Source organism: Sinohyriopsis cumingii, chromosome 19 (assembly GCF_028554795.1).
Source record: "Sinohyriopsis cumingii isolate HCF-2022 chromosome 19, ASM2855479v2, whole genome shotgun sequence".
Lineage (NCBI taxonomy): Eukaryota > Metazoa > Mollusca > Bivalvia > Unionida > Unionidae > Sinohyriopsis > Sinohyriopsis cumingii.
In genome coordinates this window covers 39,735,848-39,758,031 of record NC_142979.1, presented here as the reverse complement: position 1 = coordinate 39,758,031, position 22,184 = coordinate 39,735,848, and the positions used below count along the sequence as shown (strand labels likewise).

Genomic DNA, 22,184 nt, shown 5'->3' with positions numbered 1-22,184 from the left:
TACCCACCCATCACATCGTCAGTCGACAGCTGGAAAAAGTCTATCAAATCGTGTACCAGAAGTGAGTGCGACTTCCCAACCACTTTGCCGTATGGACATGTCGGTATAAAACATTGGTTGTAAGAGGATAGCCACCCACCAGAAGGATGACTTCGCCACAGCAAGAATCGAGTGAGAAATCCAGTGAGAACTCCAAGTTCAAACCCTACCATTTTCCAGTTTTCTTGCCTGACTATTGTGATTGTGCCTGTCGATTGGACACGTTTCAAAAATGGCCAACGGATAGGAAAGGATTACCTACTTCGCATGTTTTAGCTAGAACAGGATTTGTCTACTTGGGACCTGAGACTGGATTGGGATACGAAGTACAGTGTTTCAGTTGTGGCCTGAAGTTACGAATGGATCTATGTATTTATAAAGATTCAGCTGTTCTGGAACATACTCGATGGTCTCCGCACTGCCCTTACCTTTCTATGGCCTTTCCACCCATTACACTACAGTATAATTATGACGGCACCTTAGAGACGGTACCTTCCAAAACTAAACATAAAAAAGGAACGATGTACAAGTTTGAGACTGCATTGCGACTAGTATAAAAAGGGGCTATGGTCAAGATCGATAGTTCATTGTGACTACCAAGACCAAGCGACCAAGATGAATACTTTCAGAGAAACACAAAACTAGTTCAGACAGGCACAATTCAAGTTTGTGGCCTCTGAAGTCGAATGCGATTGTGAGCCTTGCGATGGGAACGATGCTGTACGTTGTGACCTTAGCGATGACGTAAAGCATCATGGGAACTTTAGTGTCACTACCCCTATCATGGAAAGTGATGCTGTGCGTGTCAAACCTGAGGGATGCGAAAGCGATGCCGCTCGTCCTCTTGGACACTTTGCTGGGTTTCGTTTTAAATCTGGATGCCCACCTTCACATCTACCCTCTACGGATGTCATCCAGCCTTGAGCAAACTCCTGTCCATGTCACCCAACCCTCATCGAAACGAACCTGTGAAAGACGAATATTCGTTTCCTGTGCGTTTGTCGGAATACTGCGACTTTGAAAATCGTCTTCAATCGTTCAAAGGAAAATGGCCTAAGTATCTGGGAGGACCGAAGAATTAGCCAGAGCCGGATTTTTCTACTTAGGCGAAGGAGATAAAGTCAAGTGCTTCAGTTGCGGTGTGTCACTTCACCACTGGGAACCACAAGATTCGGCTTACCTAGAACATGCTCGTTGGTCACCGAATTGTCATTACTTACCCTTAGTGGGACCGAGACATTGAACTAACTTACCATGTCGTTGAAGAAGAAACCAAATTGGTTAGGAATCAAATGTTGGACATCACCGAGACCAGTATTTAAACTTCATTTCAAAAACGGTATTGAATCATTACCTAAAGAACTGCAAGAGAAGATTTACAAGGAAATTTGGCAGGGTCTTGCCACAGTGAAATCTCAATGGGTGACTGTAGAACTTTTGTGCCGAGAAATTCACAAGAGGAAGGTGAAAAAAGTCAACCAGTGTGTTATATTTCTCTGGGTCAAGGGTGCATTCATCCTATTATATTACTCTAGACCGTTTACATCAAAAGAGTTCAATGAGATTCTTGGACGTTACCCTGAATGGCAGTGGTCAGAAATTACTCACTATGTGGATTACTTTTGCTCTAGGAGAAGATTGTGAATTGTACGGACTGACCTATTCATGGATACTTTGCTAGAGAACATTCGTGGCTTGCCTGTGGAGTTGAGAGAACGCATTTACCGAGAACTGGTCAAAATACAAGTGAAACGTAAAGAACAATTGCATCCGTTACGTCACCGGTGTTTGAACCACTGGTACCTGACTGCTATACAAGGACTGATTCAGTTGAAAGTGTTCCATTGGACAGACATTGATCAACGACCCCCTGGTTTTAAAAAAGATTGGTTTGCTATTGATGATTCTATCTACTACATTGTAAAGTTACTACATCGAATTCCAGAGGAAGAGTTAACGAATTACCAACATCTTTTACACAATGTCAACTTAGTGAAAGAGGAAACTTCTGAACGAATTGCAATGTGTAAATTGGTGATTAAACGATTTAGATTGGACACTAAAGGGAAACCATGTCTGTGCAAACGGTACATTTCTTGTGTCAGAAAGAGAATTTAGTACGACCTATTCATGGATACTTTACAAGAGAACATTCGTGCTTTGCCTGTGGACTTGAGAGAACGCATTTACGGAGAGCTGGTCAAAATACAAGTCAAACGTAAAGAACAATTGCATCCGTTACGTCACCAGATGTTTAACCACTGGTACCTGAATGGTATAAGAGAACTGATTGGTCATAAATTGTTTCAGTGGTCAGACCTTGTTCAACACTTTGAGTTAGTGAATGAACGAAATGTTCATCATTTTGGTTACTTCGAGATACACCTAGTACAAAACATTGAGGAAGGCAAGTTAAAGGATTACCAACATATTTTACGTGGAATCTACTTAGAGGAAGAGGAAACTTCTAATCGAACTCTGAAGTCTAGGTTACAGTATGGAGCATTTAAACTTCCAACTGGAGAACGAAGATCTCTGGGTAGAAAGTATGTGTATTGCTTCCGAAACAAAGAGACTATAAAAACAGGAATCCATGCCACGACTTTTATCACATGTGATTGAACAGATTCCGTGGAAGGAACTCAATGACCATATTCAAACCGTGCATCATTACCATCAATTATTACAAGAACTGTATCTATTCAATTTGGGTCGACGCATGGTGTGTGTCTTAGTGACTTGTTTTCTGAGATTTCGTTTACCAGTCGATTCCTTGTGGACTCTTTATGAACAGTACTTACCATCCAAATGATCTTAAATGGTCACGAAAGACTCCTCTTGCTCAAAGCCGCATACTTCTCGACCTCTACGGGAAAAAAAGATTCGTCAACTTTTAGCTACCGAAGACGTGTATGACGATGTGTGTGTAGCTTGTGACTTACACCCCCATTGGACAGATGTCCGTGACTGGAAAAAAGAGAGTTTTGAGGCTTGGACCCAAGAAGTGGCACAGTATGCTCGAGAGTTGTTCAAGGAAAAAAGTTACTTTTCAACCTGTGTTAGTGACCGTACCAGAAGAAGAACCCGTCACCCAGGACAGGACTGTCGTGAACATGCCAGAAAGACCCTTTCGGGAGGACACTTGTGTGATCTTACCCCCTATAGAACTGGTCAGAACATTACCCAAAACATGTTGTACAGACACTTGTGTTTATTCCACGTTGATGGTTTTCATGTGCCTTTTATCGTTGTACTTAAGCCTTTGGCTTTTATGTATTTTTGTCTTTCGTGTTCATGTTTAAAACATTCAATAAACGTGTCCTGAAAAAAGGATATAAACTCTTGTCTTGTCTGTTTTCGTGTCACAAGTGACATTCCTAACGCTACCTCTGCTGTCTCTGCTCCCTCCTCCTCTACAGTCAAAGTCATCGACGAACACTTAGATTGTGCCAGTGGGGATGCTTTGTATCTTCGCCATCCCTTTAACATGCTCATTGCTGGACCTAGCGGTTCAGGCAAAACCGAATTCGTCAAACGTTTGATCGAACATAAACATCATTTGATCGATCTTCCACCTCAACGCATCGTGGTCTGTTACAAAGAGTGGCAATCGGCGTACAGCCTCTTGCGAGAAAGTCAAGGCGATTCCATCGTGTTTGTGGAAGGCATTCCTAAAGAAGACGACGGAATCGTCTATGACTCCCGTCAAACCCATTTGGTCATATTCGACGACATGTTAGGAGAAGACGAAGAAGACATTAAACTGTGGTTCACGCGCAAAGGGCATCATCGTAATGCCAGTGTCGTTTACATCACCCAAAATTTGTTTCAACAAAGTAAAGCCCATCGCACCATCAGTCTCAATGCGCATTACGTGGTCTTGTTTAAAAGCCATGGAGACAAATCGCAAGTGCAAGTCGTAGCCAAACAGTTAGGAACGCCTTGGCTAACTCAGGCGTACGACGATGCCACTCAAACTCCACACGCTTATTTACTCGTCGATTTGAAACCTACGACCCCCGAGGATTTGCGATTTCGTACCCAACTGTTTCACCACTGGTGCCAAGACGGAGGGCCTGTCCTGTACACGTCTCCGTCCTCGACTTAATTTCACTCCAAAAAAAATGTATAAAAACCTCAGACACTTTTCGTCTGTCTCACACAGTTTGAACATGACGTCCCTTCAGTCGCATCTTCCCGTCAAATTGATTCGTGCCTTGTATGGCATCAGTCGAGAAAAAAATCCACAAATACGGGCTCGTGTCTTAGAAGCTAGTCTCAAAGAAGTCTTACGATGGTTCACGCTGACAGCACGTCAATTACTACAAGGGATCATTCAGATTCCTCATCAAACCAAACGCTTTTTTGATCGAAACAAAGTCACTTTGACCCAACTGGTCCGCATCGACACTCAAACCAAAAAACAAATCATTTTGAAACCTGGAGGGAGCGGTACTCTAGGAGGGGTCATCATTCTCTCCCTCTTAAGATGAGATCCTAATGCTCCCAAAGTTCTCCCCAAGAAAAAGGTCAAACGAAGCTCCAAGAAGAAGAAAAAGAGCCACGGTGTCAAGACCAGGTCCCCAAGGAGACCCGTGTCTCCAAGAACTTCTCCAGTGGCGGGACCCTCCTCTTACCAGTCACCACCCCGGAAAAAGAAAAGCCCCCAGAAAAAGAAGCAGAGAAAAAGTCCCCAGAAAAAGAAAAGCCCACAGAAAACTAGTCGCAAGAGAGGCACTTCGGCCAGGACGTAAATTTACACTCGCAAACCACGACCTGTAACGGCGGTAACCGCGTCTCCGGTAGCCTCAGGTTCATTCACTTCTCCGTTGATGACACAAGAACTGAAAAGTACTTGGAGACGTTGATCACACCAAGAACTTCTCCGTTGATGACCCCTGCACGACGTGTCATGCCTGTCCTCAAGTTGATACGACGTAAAGACAATCAGTGGCGACGCGATCCAGTATAAAAAAGGGCCTGTGACTAAGTAGGGGTATTAGTGTTTTTGGCGCTGAAGACTCAAAGATGTCACCCTCCAGAAAACATCCCTCTTCTAAACCCCAAGGAAAGAAATGGAAAGGACTGCCTCCTCGTTTAGTCAAACATGGGGACATGTTATCTGTCCTGTCCAAAGATTCTCCACACCTACTAAAATAACTCATTCAATCAGCCTCATCGATAGCGTGTGCGAATGTTATTTGAACGTGTAGAAAGGCACGATCCCTTTGTCCAAACACCAGAAACAATGCTTAGGCAAACATCGTCACGTTCTTCGCCAAATGGTTCAAAAGAAAATTCCCATTCGTCAAAAGAAGAAGATGTTGGTCCAACGTGGAGGAATTTTACCCCTCATGCTAGGCCCATTGCTGAAAGGAGTCTTGGGAACCATGTTGGGAGTACTGGTGGTAGCAAGATAAAAAGGCCCTCTGAAGTCCCAAGATCTCAGAATTGACCCTTGACAACCCCATGGAAGGACGAAAGCTAGCTTTAGTGCCTTACAAACGATGGATGGAACACCATCGTTGGCAAGAACAACACACCCAGCATTTACCTCCCAATCCCAATTTGAGCGAGATGTCCCAGTTACAACACGAATTGCAGTCCTTGATGGATCGCCAAGATTTGTCCGAAACAGAAAAATCGCAAAAGTACGGTCAACTCTTGCAACGACTGCAACTCTTTCACCAGAAAGCCTCAGACGAAACAGCTCTTCCCACTCTGAAAGATTTTAAGACCTTGATGAAAAGTCAGCACCATCATCACTACTACCACCACCACTACCAGTGACCAAGACAGAAAAAGGAGAAGAAGACGAAGAAGGGTTTCAAACTTCATCAGAAAAAGTACGCAAGTTAACAACACAACCTACCTCCAGAATTGGATGGATTAAAAAGACGATGACCACCCCTTCTTCATCAGAAGAGAAAAAGAAGGTGAAGACAGATGTGAAACAAGAAAAGATATCCCCTGTTCAAACATCCTCCTCTGCGACAACTAATGCCGGTCGCACACGCAAAGCATTGCAATCCAAGAAAATACCCCAAGAGAAAAAGAGTAGCATCCTCCAAGAGTGGGTGCCTTATTAACAAACAAACAAACACAAAATGGAAAAAGTGTTAGCCAGCATTTACTACGATCCCTCCCATCCTGCAGGAGTTCAGAAATTTTATCGTGCTGCCAAAACGCGACTGAAAAGTCTCCGTTTACCTCAAGTGCAACAATGGTTACAATAACAAGCTACTTACACTTTTCACAAACCCATTCGACGCAAGTTTTCCAGAAGTCGCACCCGAGTGGAAGGCATCGATCATCAATGGCAAGCCGATTTAGCCGATGTCTCTCATTTGGCCAGCTACAATCGCGGCTACAAATACTTGTTTTGTGTCATCGACGTCGTTTCCAAATTTGGCTGGGTCGTACCCTTGACTTCCAAATCGAGCAGTGAGTTAGTGCGAGCCCTGCAACGGGTGTTGAAACAAAGCGGTCGTCACCCTCTTCGATGGCAAACGGACAAAGGCACCGAATTTCTGAACCAAGCTTTCCAGAAAGAAACGTGACATTCATTTTTTTACCACCGAGAATCCAGAAACCAAAGCCAGCATCGTGGAACATTTTCAACGCACTTTGAAAGAACGCATGTGGAAATGTGAAGTACATCGACATCTTACCGCACCTGGTGCAAGCGTACAACCAATCTTACCATCGAAGCATTCGACGTGCCCCGCAAGAGGTGACTCCCGAGAACGAAGCGGAGTGTTGGCCGTAGGAGATTGGGTACGCATTGGCAAAACCAAACGCACTTTCGACAAAGGTTACTTACCTAACTGGACGACCGAATTGTTTCGTGTCACTGGACGAGTGCATGGCCCTCATCCTGCCGTCTATAAATTGGAAAACATGAACGGAGAAGTGCTCAAAGGAACATTTTACTTACCCGAGTTACAACGTGTCACCAAAAAAGAAGACGACGTGTACGACATCGAAAGCATTCTCGAACGCAGAACCCGTAAAGTGGGCAAACGACGTGTCAAAGAAGTCAAAGTACGTTGGAAAGGATATCCACCCAGTTTTGATTCTTGGATCGACGCTTCACAAGTCATCGACTATAAAAAGAAGTGACCATCATGCCCTTTCACACAAACGCAGCTACTACGGCTACCACTCCTTCACCCAGTTCTTCTCTGCAAGATTTACAAAAACAACCCTTGTGGGTGTGGTGTGGAGAACGTGTGCCTAAAACGCACATCGTCTTTTTCTGCCAAATCTTCGCGGTGTATTGTGTCATCGGGGCAGGCATTGCCAATTTGAGTTTGCAAAAAGGAGACAAATAATTGTGGACCATTTTATTGAGCAGCTACATCCGTTACCTGCTTCCCAATCCTTCCCTGAAATTCTCTTCCAACGGGAACAACGGGAACCTTGTGTCCAGTGCCAGTGTCAGTCACCACTCCAACAACAACAACAACCCCATTTTGGGCGGAGATACTCCTCTGACTTCCAGTAACCCCTTGGACAGTCACAGAACTCTGGAATTATGAGTCACCAAAACCAATTTTACTTAACCTTACCCAGTGACAGTTCCATGGAGGTGTTTCCCAACAACACGTTGTGCTGTTACATGGCCAAATTACCTCAGGCCATCCAATTAGATCACGAAGCCCATTGGGAAGTGGCTTTAGTGGAAATGATTCACCCTACACAAATCCAAAACATCACTGAAAAGCAAAACACTTTTGAGGTAGAAATCATGAACGAACAATTTCAACAAGCCATGAAAGAAATCGGGTTTTCAGGGGACACAAGACCATCCAATAATTCACCCTTCAGTATCTACACCTTGAAAATTCCTTCAGGGTTTTATTTTAGTGGCCAACATTTGGTGGATACCATTGCTTACAGGTTCGAGTTAGCCTTTGGCAAAGCCCTGAACAGAATCAAAAAAACTGTCACCCTGGAGTACCATAAAGTGGCTCCTCGCTTACTGATGAAATTCCAGGATACCCAAACGTTGTCCATCGGTTTTAATCGTGACTTGTTTGATATTTTAGGTGGAGACACAAAAATCGCTCCAAATTTTAAACCGAAGATCAACAGCAATACGGAATTTTACAAGTTTGTTCGATTCCCTGTAGAACTGAACGAAGGACTGAATTTGATGTTTGTATACTCCGATGTGGTGGAGTATGACGTGGTGGGACACACCTCCGTACCATTACTGCGTGTCATTCCTTTCAAAGTGGATAGTGCCACAACCAATGAGCAGGAAGGTGGAAACACCTATCACGTACACCGCGAATTTGTAAATCCTCACTATTTGCCTGTCAGTAAGTCGTATTTGGACACGGTCAACATTGCTATAAAAGGAGATCTGGGACAAAATATTCCATTCACCAAAGGAAAAGTCACGGTGAAACTCCATTTTAGAAAACGGTTCTCTCACGATTCGTAAGTCATGTATCCAGTGTACCGAGGGGTTGCTCGACAGCGAGGACACGGTTTAGGAGATATGGTGAAATCGGCCTTTTGTTCGGTGGCCCCAGTCTTGAAACCGATGGTGACACGCGGATTGCACGCCTTGAAAGATGCCGCACTGACGCAAGGCAAAGAATTTCTCGAAAATGTCATCATCGACAAACAAAATCCCAAAGAAGCTTTCATGAGGGCAGGCAAAAATGTCTTACTGCAAAAGGGTAAAGACCTTTTGAGCCGGCGAGAAACACCTATAAATGCCCTGCACGCTACCGAGTTAGGCATTCAGCAAGGACAAGGCAGAAAGAGACGACAAAGAAAACACCCTTTCACCAGACTTCACACGTCTAAAGCTAGAAAGACAAAGAAAAGAATAACCGTCCGAGACTTAGACGTTTTGGATTATTGAGAAACAGAAAAAAATGATGCACCGAGAGTCTTGCGCCTGTTCCAAGTCGGAACTGGATCTGTTTGCTATGCCACCCACCGCTCCCATCGAGTTTGAAATCAAAGGACAGCCCGAAGATTACATAGATCTGAACAGGAGTTACTTGTACCTGAAAGTCAAAGCTCTAGACAAGACAGGAGCTGATATAGACGATGAAGCAGTAGCTCCCGTCAAGAATTTCATGCATTCCTTGTTTAGTGGAGTGGTCTTGTACTTGAATAACAAACTAGTTAGTAGCAGCATGGATACTTACCCTTATCGTGCCTACCTGGAAAATCTCTTGACGTACGGAATAGACGCCAAGAACACTCATCTCAATGCCTGTGTGGTATGGGAAGCTGACGACGCAAACCAGTTTGAAATATTTGAAACTGATACAAATGATAAAAAGAAAGAATACAATGAGGGATTTGTAGAACGAAGAAAGAGAATCATGGGAGCCAACACAAGTTTAGAACTGATGGATCGTTTGCATTTGGACATGTGGTTGCAAGATAAATATTTGCTGAACGGGGTGGATGTTCGCCTGAGACTGAGTCGCAGCAGCACCGCTTTCCATTTAATGGCTGATACTGACGATTACAAAACCAAAATCCAAGAAGTCAGACTCTACCTACGACGTGTGGAAGTGTTACCTAATGTGGGAAACGACATTAGTCACACGTTGAGCAGAACGACTGCCAAGTATCCGATCCGACGCGTGGAAGTGAAAACCTTCACCATTCCCAAGGGGCAACGATCCATGATCGAAGATCATCTGTTCCAAGGGCAGCTACCCAAACGTTTAATCGTTGGTATCGTCGAGAATACAGCCTTCAATGGAGCTGCCAATAAAAATCCGTTCTACTTTCGACACTTTGGTGTGTCCAAGATCGAAGTCAGTCGCGATGGCAAGACCTTGTGTACCCGACCTTTCGGACCCAACTTTGACAAGAATAATTACTTGAGGTCGTACTTGTCCTTGTACGAAACTACCGGACAGTTATCAACCAACACGAGTCACGGCATTACGTGCGAAGATTATGCAGGAGGCTATGCTTTGTGGGCTTTCGATTTCACTCCTGACCAAGGCAGCGACGAGGGACATTTCCACCCTATAAAATCCGGTCAGATTCGTGTGGAAATTCAGTTTGCAAATCGAGATCCTGATGAAACGGTGAACGTCATCCTGTATGCAGAATTTGATAATACGATAGAAATCAACAGTTTGAGTGAAGTCACTCTAGATTATTAGAAGCCATGGAAGACTGTTATCCCTCTTTACCTAGTGGAGAAACTTTAGACATGGAATGTAAGGAGACTGTGGAAGAACAAGAAGTTATCATGATGAAGTCAAGATGGCCAGAACAAGAAGCCCATTTAGTCTCCTGTTATACCAAACACTTGGTCGAAAAAATTACGGAATTGATCAAGAAAGATTGCTATGGATGTCAAAACGATCATCCCAGTCAAATTCAACACGATAAATACCTGATGCTGAGTCAAGAAGAAAAATTGGACGAGTATCTGGACGAAGCTTGGAGTCTCATCTCGGACGAAGTCGTGTTGCATCAGTGGTATAAAGACTTGCGTGAACATTCTTGTCCACCATTAACCACTCAAGAGATCCATCGTATCGAAGCTCTCCAGAATCAGAGTGGGGAGACGAAGCGAAGAAACGGTTATTTGTCAGACATTTTCAAGCAAAAAGTCAGGATCGAATTGATGACTTATTATTACCTGTGAAGAAGAAACAAAACACACAAAACATGGATACCTGGGAACTTTATTACCTTTTGAACCACAGCTCGTACACGGCTTCTTGGAATCCTGTCGTCTGTGCTAAAGATGAACTCTCTCATCACAAACCTCAAGACCATCAAGCTTATGTGATCAACACGGACGACAGTCATCTTTCAGGAACCCACTGGGTAGCTGTCTACTTTCCTTAAGAAGGATGTGTGGAATATTTCGATATTATTGACTTTATGAGAAGAAATGCTCAGACCACCCGATTCAATAATGTGAAATTACAAGGGACAGATTCCTTGGTATGTGGACAATATTGTGTGTATTTTCTGCATCATCGTAGCCTGGGCTATTCATTAGAACATTTAGTGTCTCATTTTGATCCTCGTTCTTCTTCTAGAAACGATGCGAAAGTAGATAAATGGTTTTGTGACCATTATGCTTTTCTTTTGTCTCAAGCTAGGAAACGTAGTGTCCATCAATGGCCTAATGACTTCCAAAAGTGGAAATCACAATTTCATTCACTTCAGAAACAGCAGAGAGAGCAGCAACAGCAACAACAACAGCAGCAGCAGCAGCAACCTGAACCTGACAGAGGCTTTGTCGACTGTCGTATCGACACCAAAGAGTTCTTCTTCTCTTTCCGAAGAAGCAGACCTATCGTCAGAAAGCCTATCGTCAGAGGACGTCGCATTCTTAGAATATAAAAGATCGCCCTAGCTTCAACTTCGCACACAAAAAAACAGCCCTTTTCCGGGCTACCCCAATCTCTAGAAAAGAAACAACAATCGATTGCCTATAATAAGTTAAAAAATAGAAGTGCGTGCATAAGCACATGAAGTGTTTATCTTGCATAGAAAGTGTGTGTGATTGTAAGCACTCACATACGTTTGTGTGGATGGTAGATTATGATAATGTTTTTTTTGTTGTTTGAAGTGTGGGGATAGTAGATTAGGGTTTGATTTGGCTGCTTTACGTATGTGGATAGTATATTATTTTTTAAATGAAAATTTTTTAGAATAGTGATGGGTAGTATAAAAAAGTGAGTGAGTGTTTCTTTTAGGTCCGCACGTTATTTGGTCATGATCTAGGTAATATAAGTTTTGTCTTAGGGGATGTTTTCCTTCACGTCCGCGCTTTTCGCTTAAATTGAAAACTAATCGTCAGTTGGACTACCCATCGTCGACCTGTTATCAGCAAGACAATGAATACAAGAATTGTAAAACTTTTAGAACTCCAGATGCACCTGGAATATGCCAGGCGTATAGTGAATGAGCTGGCTGCGGAGGCCATTGTTGAAGAAGGGAGAATAAAAGAGGAAGAGGAGCAAAAAAGGAAAGAAGAAGAGGAGGAAAAGAAAATAGGAGAGAGGATGTCGTACAAGATTCCAGAGACAGAGGATTGGGGTGATGAAGCCAATCATCCTCCCTCTGCGCTCCCAGTCAAAAGAGTCAACTGGAAAGATTGGAGTAGAAGATGTGTGTGTGGTGCAAGGCCTGGAAGGTGCCATCATTAACCAGGTGCCCTGGAGTTCAAAACAAACAGCCCTTTTCAGGGCTACCCAAACCTTTAGAAAAGAAATAGTAATCGATTTGCCAATGTGTGTGTATGTAGAGTAGTGTATTTATAAACACTGACTCTTTTCCTGTTAAGATTGTATGTGTTTATGTATATGATTGTGTGTTTGTAAGTGCTCACGTAGGTTTGTGTGAATAGTAGATTTGATTTTAATGCTTAGCGTGTGTGTGGATAGTATAGTTTGGGCTTTGTAAGTGCTAACGTAGGTTTGTGTGGATAGTATATAATTTGAGAAGAGAAAAGTAGGAGGATGTTTTCCTTCACGTCCGCGAGTTTTAAGTGATGATCTCGGTAATATAAGATTTGGGTCTTAGGGGATGTTTTCCTTCACGTCCGCACTTTTCGTACAAGAACCCACAACGTTCGTCGTTCGCACCATTCTACGGAATAACGGAAAGAAGAACATGGCAACAGTGACAAGTTTATTTAACAATTTGAGACATAGCTATTTTTGGATCATGGATGGAACTTATGTAGTAGAAAGATTGAATAAGGAAGGAAGATTTGAAGGTAGCCTGAACAATGTTAAGAGTCTTGGAGTAGCAAAAGATCTAATGGGGGAATGATTGAGGAAGAAGTAGAAAGAATCAGAGGATTCATTGACCCACCTTACGTGAGAGTAGGTAGTTTAAAGGAAGCCTTGGATCATGTCATAGAAGTCAGGAGCTTCCTAGAAAATAGCTTTTATTGGACTGACTGGTGGTACGTAAAGTGGGGTTTTCACCAGTTGATAAAAGCAGAAGAACTAATTAGAGAGGTAATGATAGTAGAAGTGATGAAGATAAAAGAAAAATGGAGCAAAGAGAGAAAGGAAGAAGAGAATAAGAAGAAGAAATTAGAGTTTGAAAGATTGAATAACAACTGGATGAAGATCCAACAGAAATTCAGAGAGATGGGTCATCCTGACTGGATGCCAGAAAGGAGAAGAAGAAGACAGGAATAGTGGCAAAAGTGAGAAGATGGTGGAAGAAGTGGAAGAGTTAGAAGAAGAAAACCAAAGGCCCTTTTCAGGGCCACTCATCGGTCTCGAAAAGATCTTGACTTTCATTGCCTAGCCCCATTTTTTTTTTTTGTTTAAAAAATAAAAAATAGAGACCCCTCCCTGTTTCAATTTTCGCCTGTTCCATTTCCATAGACCCATCAGGTCGGGACCGTATTAAAATAGGGTCCCGACTCTGTTCCATTTCCCCTAGTCCCTAGACAGTCCCACGATTTATTCCCCATGTTCAATTCCCCTTGTCCCTAGAATGGATAGTTTTTTTTTTCTTCTCCCATGTTCAATTCCTTTTGTCCCTAAAATGGATATTTTTTTTCTCCCATGTTAAATTACAAAGTCCCCAGAGTGGATATTTTTTCTCCCATGTTAAATTGTACATAGTCCCCAGAGTGGATATACCCTTTTTAACATGGAAGTCCCCTAGTCCCTAGACCGTCCCTATTCACTACTTCTGACTCACAGTTTAAGTTGGGAATGAGGTGTGGGTGATGATAAATGCAGCGCCTTTAAAGAGCCGAAGGGTCTGTAAACTTCATGTTATGACATAATTAAATAATAGCAGAAATATTTAAATATTCCAGCATTTCCTCTGAAAAGGGATTTACCTTACAGACATAAAATTAATATTGGCATCATCTCTGTTGGTTACAGCATACATTATTGCACACGATAATACCATTGTACCAAATAGACTAGAAATATATATGTTAAATGTAGGGTTATCAGTACCATTTTTAATTCAAGCGCATAGTACATGAGGATTACGTTTCATTACATATATATATATATGTGTATATATATATATATATATATATATATATATATATATATATATAGAGAGAGAGAGAGAGAGAGAGAGAGAGAGAGAGAGAGAGAACAGTCTGTGAGACTGATGATTTTGTATTATAAAAACATTGTGACTGGTTGTAGTATTGGTGAAATATTGCCTGAATATTATCAGATGAATATTTTACGACAGATAATCGTTTGCTTAATGATGTCTCTGTTCTTGATTTTTTTAAATATAATACTATCAACTCAGAGATTTATTTCCAAATGGTTATTGGTGTGTTAAAATAATGAATACAAAACTCTCTTTTTATTCTACTGTTTCACACTGGTTCCTCTCTATTTTGCTGTGTCTGTTTCTCTCAGTACATTGCATGTTTATGCATTGTTCATATTTGGAATAAAAGAGATACCTCTGATCACTTTATATGGGGCTACGGATGGTTGAGTGGTCTCAAGAAATCGTCTTTGCCGATCACAGCCATCTTACCTCTGCCCGCGTGGGTTTGAATCTCAGTTTCGGCCAATATGACTATAGGTGAAATCATGCCAATAGCTTCTCGTGGGTCGATGGTTCTTCCTGGGGAATATCCCCTGGTTTTTACTCCACCATTTGTCAGTTACACCATCCGCCATTAACAGCCTGTCGTATGCTAAATATGGCTAAAAATAAACAACAGCAACAACCGCCTTGTTGTATAAGATACTGTGCTGCATTATCTCATCGCATTATATGCTTATGCAGCGTATATATATATATGTGTGTGTGTGCACAAATTAGTATACCTATTACAACCTTATATAAAGTAGCATGTAACATTCTCTCCGTATATTCAACCACCTATGTATTGGAAAAGTAAACTTGCAACCTTTATCCATCGTCACCTGTGTCGCTATTCTTGTGCACACTTTGACACTAAATAAGAAAATGAAGCTTAATACTTACTAATCTTTTCCTCTAATGTTTTTATTCTCGCATATAGAGTGATTATTTCGATTTTCATTTTTTCCATATTTTCCATCAAGGCGAAAACCGACTTCCCACACATACATTCCACCGTAAAGGAAATTCAAGGAGTAGTTTCTATAGAGATGAATAAGTATGCAGACGACATTGCACATTGGGACAGGCACGTGGGTTCAAAATATAATCTAGACTACGACCACGCAATGCTCTTTACGGGGTAAGAATATGTTCTTCAGATATATATTGTGAATACAAGGACTACGTGCTGAATACGCCAACAACATAACAAGTCTCACGGCTAAATGATGGGCAAATCTGAATATTCCTTAATTTCTGATCAGAACTAAAGACGTTGCATAGACTGTGTACCACGCTTAATGCCACATTTAGTTTTGTCTCTTCCAGTAAAATTAACAGTGACAAAAATGTTGTGATGTTTACAAATACGCAGACACAATGTGCGTGCGGTACTTACTTACTTAATATTTTTTTCTCTGAAGCTTTCCACTCAAATTTCATGTTTCATAGCCTACTTTACCTACAAAGAATTTAATAATCAGCTGTAAATACTGTCTTCAGTATAGAACAGACCGGTGAAGCAAACATTATTTCTGTTGGAAATATGCTCAGTTTTAAAAATGTTGCATTTGTTTTTTTGTGTTTTTTGGGGTTTTTTTTAATATGCTGTGTAATATATCACGCTGTCATGCAAGTAAAAGTGTCTGAATAGATTTGTAGGTTTTATCCTATTTTAGAGCCTCGGAATTTTCGAAGTTATATAAAACACCTTTTATAAAATCTACTTCATTGACAAGGATATTATTGTAAAATTTTATGTGGACATTTTTTTTATATGACAGACCAAATACCCCTTAAAGTAAATAATTAAATAAAGACCAGGCGGACGATTGGAGAATCTTTTATTTTCTTCACATTAGGATTATAGTTATTATCATGCTAATTTGTACAGTGCGTTTTGTAATACACTAGCATATCATAAATCTTTAACGCAGTTAGAATATGGCTGTATATAATAGTTAACAAGAATACATTTATATTGATTGTATTCTTCGTCTTTGGATCTTACTAGTGATTTGAAAATAGGGAAAAAAGAATACTTTGGCTCGTATGATGTTGATTCAAAGGAAAGCCTCGATTGGCTGCCCCAAAATGTCCTCTTGACATCCCCGGTTGGTTGCCCCACTATCAATGCATGATTTATGCATAAGCTAAACAAGCTACATCTTAGTGCCTCACAGTATGAACTTACAGTCTGAAGGGGCCTCTCAATTTTATTTTATACCAGATAAGGTTTCTACTGCTTCCCATAGCTTAGGACCTTGCTATGTCTAAATATGGCACTGCCCACTGTGTCTTTCAGACGACCCTATTTGGCTGCGCTAATGTGTCCTTGGGACATCCCAGATCGGCTGCCCCAACGTGTTCGTGGGACATCACAGATTGGTCCCAAATGTGTCATTGGACAATCCTTAACTCCCATTTCATATTCATACGATAAAATGATGAAATAGCTGTTTATAAACAAACAGACTAACGAACAAATACAAATCTTTTTAGTAATCTCCAAAGATAGTATTTCCCCAACTGTATGAGTTTATTATTATTATTATTATTATTATTATTATTTACTTATTTGCATCAGTATTTATTGTCTTTCTGAAAATATTATAAAGTCAGAGATGTGCTAGCTCCCTTTTGTATTGTAGTGTTGTCCACTCATTATGTCCAAACATAAGTATAGCCTTAATCACTTTGGCAATGTTCTTTCCGTCAGCAAAACTAATATGCACATTTTATTTTATGGTTAAGAAATCCAAACTGGTCCCATAAAACTAAGTGTTTCATTATTCTTCAGCTCTGATATGTTCCATCAAACATCTCAACCTTGACCTTGAGAGGAAAAGTTATGCTTCAACTACAGTTGTTTCAGATAAGAACGAACTCTTTCACCATTTACTGTGGAGTAAATATTTTGAGGTGCACTCAAAGCATGAACGTTCCACGAAGCACCGTAATTTCTGTTTTCCAGAGTCATTTCTTTCTTAGTTGTACGATTAAATATAGTTTAACCAGACACAGAGGCGGGTCGCTGACTGTAAATAAATGGTATGCAATAAAGAAGTTTCTCCAGCACTCGATCCCCTCCGGTGACAACTTATCCATGTAATATATCTCCAAGAAGGTGTTTGATTTTTAAAAAAATTTGAAGTGGTCACTGACTCCGTTCCTGCGTCTGCTCGTTGAATCGATTCAGTAGTATTGGCTTCTGAAGTTCTATCTTTTCATCATTTTCTCGTTAAGAGAAAATAGCTCTCACATTTATTTTCTTTCTTTGATCATTTGCATTTTATTTTCCAACGTTCTTGTTCATTGTAGCTGACTTTGTCAAGTCCTCAGGTTTTCAGTAATAGTAAATAAGCAAAACGTATGGATCAAAATTGTATAATATCTAGAGACCATAGTGTTGATAGTGCTCCTTGAGCTAAACTGCTTTTGAAAGTGATTAAAGACTAAAGGATATATTCGGCAACATGTACGTCAGACAAAAAAGTAATTATGTGTTTAGAACGTAGTCCCAAACGGATCTGAGCATATTTCGAGTGTTGCCATTGCATTCGCATTGTTAAGGCTTTACAACTATCAATAAAACCAGATCATCTCGTTTGTGTGTCGTTACATGGCGCCATTTTGTGACCAATTTCTAGACTATCGCTTTTTGTTTTAGAAGACTTGAGTCACGATCAACATTTCTTAATCAAAGGATTGTTATTCCACATTTACTCAGTCAACATTTATTTCGTCTATATATTATATACAATAGTTTTATATGTAATAACATTCTCAGTGATTCCAACATCCACATCCATCACATGTCATTGAATCATACACAGTCTTACAGTCATGTTCTTCACACTGGCTGTCCCAGGAATATTTGGTGAGATATAAATGTAAACAAAACAAACAAACATCGGTACATTATTCTACTTCCAGGACACTATCAATACCTGATTTATCGCTGTTTATGTAGCCAAACCGCACATAGCAAAACACACCCCATTTCTCATACTCGAACGAAGCAGAGTAAAATATTTAAATCAGTACTATACTGATTGCATCAAGGCCAAGGCTCATCAGCAAAAATGTAAGGAAATCTGTTCTCAGAAAATTTAAGAACTGCATTCGTTTGTACTAACTCTTATACAATACTTACTGAGTCCCACGTGCTGTAAATGGTAGGTTTGGTTGCAGACCCGAACAGTCATGATTTTACTGGAAAAAGAGTATTTTGTTAGAGGATAATGTTTAAGGTTTGCATGCATTAACATGACTTGATGCTATGCATTAACCTGGCCTGATGATATGCATGAACCTGGCCTGATGCTATGCATTAACCTGGCCTGATGCTATGCATGAACATGGCTTGATGCTATGCATTAACCTGGTCTGATGATATGCATTAACCTGGCTTGATGCTATGCATGAACATGTCCTAATGCTATTCATTAACCTGGTCTGATGCTATGCATGAACATGGCCTGATGCTATGCATTAACCTGTCCTGATGATATGCATTGACCTGGCCTGATGCTATGCATTCACCTGGCTTGATGCTATGCATTAACCTGGATGATGCTATGCATGAACATGGCCTGATGCTACGCATTAACCTGGCTTGATGATATGCATTAACCTGGCCTGATGCTATGCATTCACCTGGCTTGATGCTATGCATTAACCTGGCCTGATGCTATGCATTAACCTGGCTTGATGCTATGCATTAACCTGTCATGAGGCTATGCATTAACCTGGCCTGATGCTATGCATTCACCTGGCTTGATGCTATGCATTCACTTAGCCTGATGCTATGCATTAACCTGGTTTGATGCTATGCATTAACCTGTCATGAGGCTATGGATTAACCTGTCCTGATGATATGCATTTACCTGGCCTGATGCTATGCATTCACTTGGCTTGATGCTATGCATTAACCTGGCTTGATGCTATGCATTAACCTGGCTTGATGCTATGCATAAACCTGGCTTGATGCTATACATTAACCTGTCCTGATGATATGCATTAACCTGTCCTAATGCTATGTATTAACCTGGCCGGATGCTATGCATTAACCTGGATTGATGCTCTGCATTAACCTGTCCTGATGCTATGCATTAACCTGGTCTGATGCTATGCATTAACTTGTCCTTATGCTATGCATTAACCTGGATGATGATATGCATAAACCTGGCCTGATGCTATGCATTAACCTGTCCTGATGCTATGCTTAAACCTGTCCTGATGCTATGCATTAACTTGGCTTGATGCTCTGCATTAACCTGGCCTGATGCTATGCATTAACCTGGCTTGATGCTCTGCATTAACTTGGTCTGATGCTATGCATTAACCTGGCCTGATGCTATGAGAGCTACATACATCTTTTTTCAAAGAGAGACGATACACTCAAAAGATCAGTTAAAGACACAAATTTAGTTTCGTCGTAACAAGTAACATGTACATAATAGTCATCTATTTGTTGTTGGGGTTTGTAATTACTTGGTGGCAACTTTCCCTCTATTACTGAAAACTTTAACTTTGTCATCATCAGGCCTCTCTAATATATATGTTTTATACATAACTATGAATCGTATGGTCTGGACTCTATATGAAGATACACTATACATATTAAAATGTTGGGGTTTTTTTTGGTGGGCAAAATGGCATAGTGCTAAAGTACACAAAACAACTATTTGTATTTGCAGATATGAATTGTATGATGAAAAAGATAAGAATGGTGGGGCTGCAGGTAAGGACTCTCTCTCTCTCTCTCTCTCAGATATTGAACCATACAAATTAGTCGTACAGTTTGTGTTATGTTTGAAACATACCGAGGACAAACGTCTTTCTGTTCTTGTTTTAGAGTCAGTTTCCATTAAAATCAATGGTACACTAAACATCGCTAGTTGTCTGAGCGTAGAACACATTCAATGTTTTTATGATTACTTAATGACTGTATCTGTTATAGTATGTGCTTGTAGGCAAATATATCGATCCTACTCTTCGAAGTGTCATTTAGAGAACTTAATTTATCCTTATTTATGAAGGCTGGTACAATGGTGCACTAAACATCGGTAGTTGTCTGAGCGTAGAACACATTCAATGTTTTAATGATTATTTAATGACTGTATCTGTTATAGTATGTGCTTGTAGGCAAATATATCGATCCTACTCTTCGAAGTGTCATTTAGAGAACTTAATTTATCTTATTTATGAAGGCTGGTACAATGGTACACTAAACATCGCTAGTTGTCTGAGCGTAGAACACATTCAATGTTTTAATGATTATTTAATGACTGTATCTGTTATAGTATGTGCTTGTAGGCAAATATATTGATCCTACTCTTCGAAGTGTCATTTAGAGAACTTAATTTATCTTATTTATGAAGGCTGGTACAATGGTACACTAAACATCGCTAGTTGTCTGAGCGTAGAACACATTCAATGTTTTAATGATTATTTAATGACTGTATCTGTTATAGCATGTGCTTGTAGGCAAATATATCGATCCTACTCTTCGAAGTGTCATTTAGAGAACTTAATTTATCTTATTTATGAAGGCTGGTACAATGGTACACTAAACATCGGTAGTTGTCTGAGCGTAGAACACATTCAATGTTTTAATGATTATTTAATGACTGTATCTGTTATAGTATGTGCTTGTAGGCAAATATATCGATCCTACTCTTCGAAGTGTCATTTAGAGAACTTAATTTATCTTATTTATGAAGGCTGGTACAATGGTACACTAAACATCGGTAGTTGTCTGAGCGTAGAACACATTCAATGTTTTAATGATTATTTAATGACTGTATCTGTTATAGTATGTGCTTGTAGGCAAATATATCGATCCTACCCTTCGAAGTGTCATTTAGAGAACTTAATTTATCATTATTTATGAAGGCTGGTACAATGGTACACTAAACATCGCTAGTTGTCTGAGCGTAGAACACATTCAATGTTTTAATGATTATTTAATGACTGTATCTGTTATAGTATGTGCTTGTAGGCAAATATATCGATCCTACCCTTCGAAGTGTCATTTAGAGAACTTAATTTATCCTTATTTATGAAGGCTGGTACAATGGTACACTAAACATCGCTAGTTGTCTGAGCGTAGAACACATTCAATGTTTTAATGATTATTTAATGACTGTATCTGTTATAGTATGTGCTTGTAGGCAAATATATTGATCCTACTCTTCGAAGTGTCATTTAGAGAACTTAATTTATCATTATTTATGAAGGCTTTACATTCGAGCTCTTTCACAAAGATATGCTGTATACAGAGAAAGACCATATAATAAATTAAATTATTTGAGTCTTTATTATGATTCCGACTATTCACTACTTTTGCGTCAAAGACCGGGTCACGTCATATGTAGTAGCAGACAAAAGCGAAACCAACAAATTTAGTATAATTTACAAATGATTTATTTCACTAAGTAACGCAGTTAAAATGTATGAGGAACGTACAGTATTCACTATTGTAATTTATATTCTAAATAAGCATATATCCTCTATCACAAATCCAAAAGTATTATAGAATGTTCCGAATAAAGTCCAATACTCTTAAACATGCTGATGAACAAATAGTGTTGATATGGAGCATTGATATAAACCAAAATGTCTCTGAATGAATTCACAAAAATCCCAAAGAAATGTCGTAGTCGGGAAATGAACACTTTGTTATTCCAATTAATATTTTAAATTGATGATTCTTCTCAAATTTTACCTGAACACAACACTATATGATTCCACTGATTAAAGACAAAAAAAACACAAATTTCCGATGGAATTTTTCACTTCTAAACACGTAAAGGTCTTGAAATTCTACTTTAACAAACATTATATATATATAATTATTTGCCGTATCAGTGAAATACCACGAGATGTATACATTTTTCACAAAAAGGAAACGGGGCTTGTCGAGTTTCCTCTTAATGAAAAATGTATACAACGAGTGATATGTCATTGATACAGCGTAAATAATATATATATATATATATATATATATATATATATATATATATATATATATATATATATATATATATATATATATCAGGGAACATGTTGGAAATGCGTTTAAA

General features: G+C 40.0%; 1 protein-coding gene across 1 annotated transcript in view; it reads left to right on the top strand.

The window, feature by feature from the left end:
- Nucleotides 1-22,184, top strand: part of LOC149775536 (metalloprotease mig-17-like) — a 56,555-nt gene that overhangs the window by 5,741 nt on the left and 28,630 nt on the right. Inside the window, exons 3-4 of the mRNA XM_089944432.1 lie at nt 15,078-15,235; nt 19,797-19,840. Coding sequence (XP_089800558.1) covers nt 15,078-15,235; nt 19,797-19,840 — 202 coding nt within the window. The remainder of the gene's footprint in view (nt 1-15,077; nt 15,236-19,796; nt 19,841-22,184) is intronic.